The 9,965-nt window shown below is 38.8% G+C and overlaps 1 protein-coding gene across 1 annotated transcript in view; it reads left to right on the top strand.

The window, feature by feature from the left end:
* The first annotated feature begins 853 nt into the window (after positions 1-853).
* Positions 854-9,965, top strand: part of LOC133610889 (uncharacterized) — a 51,432-nt gene continuing 42,320 nt past the window's right edge. The window contains exon 1 of the mRNA XM_061967612.1: positions 854-1,047. Within this exon, the coding sequence (XP_061823596.1) occupies positions 1,037-1,047 (11 nt within the window). The 5' untranslated portion in view covers positions 854-1,036. The remainder of the gene's footprint in view (positions 1,048-9,965) is intronic.

Genomic DNA, 9,965 nt, shown 5'->3' on the forward strand with positions numbered 1-9,965 from the left:
TGTAGTGTAATAATGCTCATTGTTATTTCTGTATTATTTTTTATTTTTCGCTAACTGCTTATTTGCTATTACTTTTACCATCATATTTGTACATGTCATATTTGCTGATGTTGCTCTATTGTTGTTGTTGTTGTTGTTTGCTGTTGTTGTTTTTGTCTCTCTGTCTAATCCCCCTCTTGTCCCCACAATTCCCCCCTCTGTCTTCTTTTTTTTTCTCTTTCTATCCCCTCCTGCTCCGGCCCGGCTGCACTAAATGATAATATAAATACATTTAATAAAGTCAAATACAAATAAGGCAACAAGAGAAGTATCCTACACTTCTCTTTTGTAAAGTAAATCTGAACAGCCGACATGGGCATCTACATCAACTATATGATTTGCCTGAGAAGCTGGACAGGACATTAAAAAAAAAAAAAAAAAAAAAGAAACAAATCGATTGAAAAACAGTATCGATCGATACCACCTTGTTACCGGTCATATTGATAATATCGGTAAAAAAAAGAAAAAAAAAAGAAGTTAACTTTATGACACAGTTGAATCAATTATTTTAAATGAAAAAAAGTCGCTGAAACTTGATTGGGGGCGGGGCTTCCTGCGAGTGAAACGTTCAGGGCCCCCCCTATAAGTCTCTTTTATGGTTTATAGCTGACACTTCCCTAAAGAAAATGAAATAAACAGAACCTTATACATGTTTTTTTTAATTATTATTATAATATTGTTTGTTTATATATAAAAGTTGTTTGTTTTTAGCGTTTCCCTGACTTGTGGACGAAAGATTGTCGTATGAAGAGGTGGGGATTAAAGGCATCATCACCCCCCCCCCCCCCAAACACCCCCCGCCCCGCCTCTGTGTTCTGACCGCCCATTCTGGGAATAGAAAGTGCTGCTTTGTGAATGAAGGGAGCGGCGGAGAAGGGGCCAGAAAGCAAACTTTTGTTTAAAAAAACCCCCAAAAAACATCAACACATCATTTTCCCACGTCCGGCGTGGACGGAGAGAGAAGCTCCCACGGCGCACTGGACGACACGTGACCTGCATGAACCCACGGTAGGACTGGGAGAGTAGTGTGTGTTTCAATACAAAGATGCATGGCACCTTCACCGTGACCGGAATAAGTGTCGATGGTCATTCCGATGCAGAATGAAGATTTACTTTTCACAACAGCGCGGCAACTTTTACACTATTGCGGACCTTTTTTTTTTATAGAGTTATTCATTCGTTCAATCGATGAGTTGACGTCTTTATTGCGTGCAAACTTTCTCTCTCTTTCCGTTTCGCAACATGACATGACTCATGCAAAAGACGTGCAATTCGCCCAATGTCACCATTTCCACACGCACGCACACGCACGGGCACACTAAAAAAGACCCACAGAGGATTCATTCATCGTGTTATGAGTGGGGTAGTTTGATGTAAAGCAGGGGTGCTCACACTTTTTCTGCAGGCGAGCTACTTTTCAATTGATCAAGTCGTGGGGATCTACCTCATTCATATATATAATTTATATTTACTTATTTATGAAACATATGTTTTTGTTAACAAGTTAAATATGTTTAATGATAATGCAAGCATGTTTAACACATATAGTTAATATTGTTAATAAGTTAAAGGTGTTTAATGAAAATACAAGTATGTTTAATACATATAGTTAATATTGTTAACAAGTTAAAGGTGTTTAAAGATAATGCAAGCACGTTTAACACATATAGTTAATATTGTTAATAAATTAAAGGTGTTTAATGATAATACAAGAATGTTTAACACATAGTTAATATTGTTAACAAGTTAAAGGTATTTAAAGATAATACAAGCATGTTTAACGCTTATTGTTAATATTGGTAATAAGTTAAAGGTGTTTAAAGATAATACAAGCATGTTTAACACATATAGTTAATATTGTTAACAAATTAAAGGTGTTTAAAGATAATACAAGCATGTTTAACACATATAGTTAATATTGTTAACAAGTTAAAGGTGTTTAAAGATAACACAAGCATGTTTAACACATATAGATTCCTTTCTTTCATGAAGACAAGAATATAAGTTGGTGTATTACCTGATTCTGATGACTTGCATTGATTAGAATCAGACAGTAGTGCTGATAAGGTCCGCATTTTCGAATGGAGGAGAAAAAAAGTCCTCCTTTCTGTCCAATACCACATGAAAGTGGTTGCTTTTTGGCATCTTATTTATCCAGCTTCCGTACTCCTTTGTATACACTTTACAATAAATACATTGTTGGCAAACTCCGTAGCTTGCTAGCTTGTGCACGCCAGCTTTCTGAGACTCTTATTTTGGTAGCGCAAGCAGGATGAAGCAGAGCTTTTATTGTGCAACTGTGCACTCGGTCTTTGGAGTTTTGACGACAGGTACGGCGCCAGAGTCTGTTGAAATAAAGTGTTTCTCGCCTTCCTGTCGGTAATTTTAATGAGCTGGCAGCAGCCAGCGTCATCTCAGAAGACCCTCGGGTGTCGTGAATGTCAATCAAGTGACGAAAGTGACGTCATAGTGAAGATTTATGATCGCTCATTTTTAGGACTATTTTTTTAATGCCTGGCTGGTGATCGACTGACACACCATCCGAGATCGACCGGTAGCTCGCGATCGACGTAATGAGCACCCCTGATGTAAAGCTTTCGGTTTGATCATCCTTTCTGTCTCGTTCTTATTTTTATGCGTTGCTTCCAACAGAATGTGTACATTTTCCAGGGCCGCCACTTTTTTGTGTGCAAAATAGCATATTTAAAGCAAACATTTGCATATTTTTACTGAATCGATTCGGCCGAGATTCGAACTTGGCACGTCTGCGACAAGCCAGCGGGTCACGGGTGACTTTGTGAATATAAGGTGGAAATTTGCCAATGTAAAATTATCCGTGACGGAGCAGGAAGACGCTAGGAATCAGTTTTTAGGGATGCAGCTATAGCTATATAGCTATAGTTTGTTCGATTAATCGAGTAATCGGATAAAACACAATTTACAGCCTCTATATGCCAGCAGTGTCAAACTAATTTTAGATGGCGGGCCACAATGAGAAAAATCTACTCCCACGTGGGCCGGACTGGTAAAATCACGGCACGATAACTTAAAAATAAAGACAACTTCAGATTAGGGCTGGGCGATATATCGATATGCGCGATATATCGATATACGCGATATATCACGGGTTTGTCTCTGTGCGATATAGAAAATGACTATATCGTGATATTCGAGTATGCATTCTCACGCAGTTGCTTTTAGCTGCTGGCATTACACTACAGGCTCTCCTCGCTCTTTTCCTTAGCTGAGATAGGCTCCAGCGCCCCCCGCGACCCCGAAGGGAATAAGCGGTAGAAAATGGATGGATAGATTTTTACAACAAACTGTCTATCTGTGTTGGCCCTGTGATGAGGTGGCGACTTGTCCAGGGTGTACCCCTGCCTTCCGCCAGAATTCCGCTGAGATAGGCTCCAGCATCCCCCGCGACCCCGAAAGGGACAAGCGGTAGAAAATGGATGGATGGATGGATATTTATACATTTCCCTGCAGCGTTTTATTGGTTCCTGTGGCGCGCTGGCATTAAGACAGAGGTAGTGAGTTTGAATTCCGATAAAGATGGTTTGGATGGTTCATACCTTTATGTTTTTAATGATGTTGAAATTGTTATTTTGCACCAAAAAATAATAATTACAGTCACCACAATGCGCCTCAAATATTGCGCAAATTTATTTGGCTTTTTTTTTAGGTTTTTAAAAAAAATTAAATCAAACTTTATTGTTAATTTTTAAAATGTTTTATTTTTTATTTTTTAATGGCTGTGATGATAATGTAAATTAGGGATTTATAATCACTGCTATGATGGAATTCTTTTTAATATTGATAGTGTTGTTGATATTATTATTTTTTGTTTGACTACTTTTGGATTGTTTTGTGTCATGTTTGTGTGTCCTCTCAATTGCTCTGTTGATTGCTATTCTGAATGTTGCTAGGCGGAGTTTGGTTTTGGAATTGGAATTGTATTATGGTTATTGTGTATTATTTTGTTGCTGATTAATAAAAAAAACAAAAAAAAAACACTTCATTTATATAGCACTTTTCATGCACATGCAAGTGGCAAGAACAAAGTGCTGTACAAAAAACAATAACAATAATAGTAGAAGAGAAAAAAACACATATTCGCCAACATTTTTGCCCTAAATTAACCATTTTCAAACATAAAATGGATAAAGGAATTAAAAGATCAGTGTTGGCCTTCAATATAAAGAAAACATGTGTTTCCACTTTACTCCTCGCTCTTTCCTGTCTCTCCTTCTCACAGACAGCAAGCGCAGCTTCTACATACGTCACATACTGTCACGTCATACGTCACATACGTATACGCCCTCGCGCAGCAAAGAGGTAGCAGCATGGGTAACGTTAGCTGTGATGCTAGCGGTAATACGAGAGAAAGAAGGTGCGAATCTGGTAACAAATGAAGGAATAATTAATTCCCCCAAAAAACAGCAGGGGGTCCATCGTCTGGCGGTCGTTTGGCTTCAAGTGGGAATATGTCGAACAGACAACCGTAATTTGTCAAGTGTGGGGCGAAAGCGTTGCTATAAAAAGTAGCATTACTGCTAATATGTAGCATCATTTGAAAAGTCACCTGCTAGAGAATGAAGAGTGCTTACTCCGCATGTCAACATCTCCGTTCGGTGCCACACGCCCACACCATCAAAATGCCGAGGCAAACATTTCCAGATCAACACCGTATGAAAAAAATAGTGATTTTTTTTAGTTGTGATTTCCTTCTCTGCATGAACGTTTTAAAGTAGCATATATTAATGCAGTATGAAGAAGAATGTTTTAATGTAGACACATAGAATCATCATACTGCTGTGATTATATGCATCAAGTGTTCATTCAAGGCTAAGGCAAAATAACGAGATATATATCGTGTATCGCGATATGGCCTTAAAATATCGCAATATTAAAAAAAGGCCATATCGCCCAGCCCTACTTCAGATTGTTTTCTTTGTCTAAAAATAGAACAAGCACATTCTGAAAATGTACAAATCATAATGTTGTTGGTTTTTTTTTTTACACTTACATGTATAGTATTCTTTATTTGTCGTTATTTATACTTTCTGAATAAATTATGTGACAATGTTCATCAGTCAACTCATTGGTGTTAATTTTCAATCCATCAAGATAAAAAAATATCAAAATCAAATTACAGAATGTTATTTATGTAGTTTGATCATTTTCCTGGACTGGTCCACTAACATCATGTTGTTTATTTATTTTATTTTTTTTTTTACATATGTAGCATCATCTACAAAGATACAAAGGATTGCTATTGCGACATCTAGTGGACACATTTAGAACAGCTGTTTCTTTCATTCAAAAATTTCGGCTCATTTTTATACTTAGCAAACTCATCTCGCGGGCCGGATAAAACCATCAGGCCCGTGGGCCGTACGTTTGACACCCCTGCTCTATGCGTATTTTAGGAAAAATACACAACAATTTCTTTGATTGCCATGACCTTCATTGGGGTTTTTTTTCTCAATAAATGCACATCATCAAGAACATTTGCTTTTTAACATGTGTGCATAGAAAAATGAAATAAAACCTATGTTTACATTCAACTGGTCCGAAAGGTACCTTGTTATATTGTGCAATACTAACGATATTCAAATAATTACAGTGTTGTGCCGTTAATAGCCAGGTGGCAAGTTGCGCTCTAATCGCAAGCTGGCGACAAGTGTGCTAATCATGGCTGACAGCTAGCACGCCAATCACTAGCTGACAACGAGCGATCACTACCTGACAACTAGCTGGCAACTAAAGTTCTAATCTCCAGCTGACAAATAACTTGCTCATTTCTCGCTGGCAACTCAAGTGTTAATTGCTAGCTGGTAACTAACGTACCAATCACTAGCTGACAACCACAGTGCTAATCGCTAGCTGACAATTAGAGCGCTAATCGATAGCTATCTTAAACGCTAACGTTGACATTATAATATATTTATTCATTCATGTTATTATTTATTCACAGTCAACTGGCTCAATGTTCATGTGTAGGCTACTTTAAGACATTTACAGTTGTGTATGTTGTATGTAAAATTTCACGGCCCATCTATGTGGAACCCCTGGGTGTCACGGAACCCCCGTTGAAGATCGTTGCTTTAGGGCAGGGGTCGGCAACCCGCGGCTCTAGAGCCGCATGCGGCTATTTAGCGCCGCACTAGTGGCTCTCTGGAGCTTTTTCAAAAATGTATGACAAATGGAATAAAAAGATGAGGGGGAAAAATATATTTTTTGTTTTAATATGGTTTCTGTAGGAGGACAAACATGACACAAACCTCCCTAATTGTTATAAAGCACACTGTTTATATTAAACATGCTTTACTGATTTGAGTATTTGGCGAGCGCCGTTTTGTCCTACTAATTATGGCGGTCCTTGAACTCACCGTAGTTTGTTTACATGTATAACTTTCTCCGACTTTCTAGGACGTGTTTTATGCCACTTCTTTTTCTGTCTCATTTTGTCCACCAAACTTTTAAGGTTGTGCATGAATGCACAAAGGTGAGTTTTGTTGATGTTATTGACTTGTGTGGAGTGCTAATCAGACATATTTGGTCACTGCAGGACTGCAAGCTAATCGATGCTAACATGCTATTTAGGCTAGCTATATGTACATATTGCATCATTATGCCTCATTTGTAGCTATATTTGAGGTCATTTAGTTTCTTTTAAGTCCTCTTAATTCAATTTATATCTCATGACACACTATCTGTATGTAATATGGCTTTTAATTTTTTGCGGCTTCAGACAGATTTGTTTTTGTATTTTTGGTTCAATATGGCTCTTTCAACATTTTGGGTTGCCGACCCCTGCTTTAGGGTAACCATTGCACAACTTTTAAACGAGTCAACAAAACAAAGCTATTATTGTCCAAATAACTGGCAAGTACCTAAATAATGGTTGTGGTCGCGTCAAGGGCTGCATGAATGCTGTCCACACTGGGGAGCTGCGGTTTATTGAGGGCAAGGATGATTTCCACCACGTACACTGAGAGCAGCATCCTTTCCTTTGAGAAACTTGTCTGCCGTGCAGTTTTTCAACATAACGAGCTTATAAGCACACACCAAATTTATATCCAAATTTCATTTTTATTGTGCTATCAGGCAGAACGTGCGCTGTGCGTAGGACCCCGTGATTTTGCCCTGTTTTGCGCGAAGAAGCGCATATAATATAATAAATGACACGGCATTTGGGATGACATTTTTACAACAAAGGTCCTGAGTAGTCCTGAGTTCAATCCCGGCCTCGGGATCTTTCTGTGTGGAGTTTGCATGTTCTCCCCGTGACTGCGTGGGTTCCCTCCAGGTACTCCGGCTTCCTCCCACCTCCAAAGACATGCACCTGGAGATAGGTTGATTGGCAACACTAAATTGGCCCTAGTGTGTGAATGTGAGTGTGAATGTTGTCTGTCTATCTGTGTTGACCCTGTGATGAGGTGGCGACTTGGCCAGGGTGTACACCGCCTTCCGCCCGATTGTAGCTGAGATAGGCTCCAGCGCCCCCCGCGACCCCGAAGGGAATAAGCGGTAGAAAATGGATGGATAGATTTTTACAACAAACTGTCTATCTGTGTTGGCCCTGTGATGAGGTGGCGACTTGTCCAGGGTGTACCCCTGCCTTCCGCCAGAATTCCGCTGAGATAGGCTCCAGCATCCCCCGCGACCCCGAAAGGGACAAGCGGTAGAAAATGGATGGATGGATGGATATTTATACATTTCCCTGCAGCGTTTTATTGGTTCCTGTGGCGCGCTGGCATTAAGACAGAGGTAGTGAGTTTGAATTCCGATAAAGATGGTTTGGATGGTTCATACCTTTATGTTTTTAATGATGTTGAAATTGTTATTTTGCACCAACAAATAATAATTACAGTCACCACAATGCGCCTCAAATATTGCGCAAATTTATTTGGCTTTTTTTTTAGGTTTAAAAAAAAAATTAAATCAAACTTTATTGTTAATTTTTAAAATGTTTTTTTTTTTTTTTTTTAAATGGCTGTGATGATAGGGGTTAGGGTTAGGGTTAGGGTTAGGGTTAGAGGGTTAGGGTTAGGGTTAGGGTTAGGGTTAGGGTTAGGGTTAGGGTGTACCCTAACCCTAACCCTAACCCTGTACCCTAACCCTAACCCTAACCCTAACCCTAACCCTAACCCTAACCCGTAAATTAGGGATTTATAATCACTGCTATGATGGAATTCTTATTAATATTGATAGTGTTGTTGATATTATTATTTTTTGTTTGACTACTTTTGGATTGTTTTGTGTCATGTTTGTGTGATAGGGGTTAGGGTTAGGGTTAGGGTTAGGGTTAGAGGGTTAGGGTTAGGGTTAGGGTTAGGGTTAGGGTACAGGGTACAGGGTTAGGGTTAGGGTTAGGGTTAGGGTTAGGGTTAGGTTTAGAGTTAGGGTTAGGGTTAGAGGGTTAGGGTTAGGGTTAGGGTTAGGGTTAGGGTTAGGGTTAGGGTACACCCTAACCCTAACCCTAACCCTAACCCTAACCCTGTACCCTAACCCTAACCCTAACCCTAACCCTAACCCTAACCCGTAAATTAGGGATTTATAATCACTGCTATGATGGAATTCTTATTAATATTGATAGTGTTGTTGATATTATTATTTTTTGTTTGACTACTTTTGGATTGTTTTGTGTCATGTTTGTGTGATAGGGGTTAGGGTTAGGGTTAGGGTTAGGGTTAGAGGGTTAGGGTTAGGGTTAGGGTTAGGGTTAGGGTACAGGGTACAGGGTTAGGGTTAGGGTTAGGGTTAGGGTTAGGTTTAGAGTTAGGGTTAGGGTTAGAGGGTTAGGGTTAGGGTTAGGGTTAGGGTTAGGGTTAGGGTACACCCTAACCCTAACCCTAACCCTAACCCTAACCCGTAAATTAGGGATTTATAATCACTGCTATGATGGAATTCTTATTAATATTGATAGTGTTGTTGATATTATTATTTTTTGTTTGACTACTTTTGGATTGTTTTGTGTCATGTTTGTGTGTCCTCTCAATTGCTCTGTTGATTGCTATTCTGAATGTTGCTAGGCGGAGTTTGGTTTTGGAATTGGAATTGTATTATTATGGTTATAGTGTATTATTTTGTTGCTGATTAATAAAAAAAAATTAAAAAAAACACTTTATTTATATAGCACTTTTCATGCACATGCATGTGGCAAGAACAAAGTGCTGTACAAAAAACAATAACAATAATAGTAGAAGAGAAAAAAACACATATTCGCCAACATTTTTGCCCTAAATTAACCATTTTCAAACATAAAATGGATAAAGGAATTAAAAGATCAGTGTTGGCCTTCAATATAAAGAAAACATGTGTTTCCACTTTACTGGTACTTTAAATGAGTGTAAAGGTAAATAAAGGGTGTTATTTCATAATGTTAAAAACTGTTATTAGAAGTGTTGCGCGCGACCAGTCTTCCTCTCAGGGAATAAAACACACTGGTCAATCCCAAGTTCTTTTGGATGACATATATGTTGAGTAAGAAGGACCACTGAGACAAAATAGTACTTGGCCAAGTTTTACTTAAGCTTTAGGAGACCAGCCCTTACAACACGACAATAGCGTCAGCAATAAGAGGTCTAAATCCAAACAAAAAGAGTCAGCTTATGTAGTGCGAAAACAGCCCCTGTCGCCCAGAAAGGAGCACAACTAAGGCCTTGAAAACAGATAACAACTTGCCAAAACAGCTCTGTGAGCCGACCAACAGGAACCTTTAAAACAAAACAAAAGAGTTTACAAGCAGACATAAGATAAAAGCGGCAAATTGATCACAGAGAAGTAACTAGGTTACGCTGCTATAATGACATCATCAGCCGGTGAGCTAAATCTACATTATAAATCATGCTTCTCACCCGAATAGTTGAAGGTTGTAGCCGTAAACCGAGAAGTTAATTAACTTTAACACCTAACTC

Source organism: Nerophis lumbriciformis, linkage group LG11 (genome assembly GCF_033978685.3).
Source record: "Nerophis lumbriciformis linkage group LG11, RoL_Nlum_v2.1, whole genome shotgun sequence".
In the NCBI taxonomy this organism is placed as follows: Eukaryota; Metazoa; Chordata; class Actinopteri; order Syngnathiformes; family Syngnathidae; genus Nerophis; species Nerophis lumbriciformis.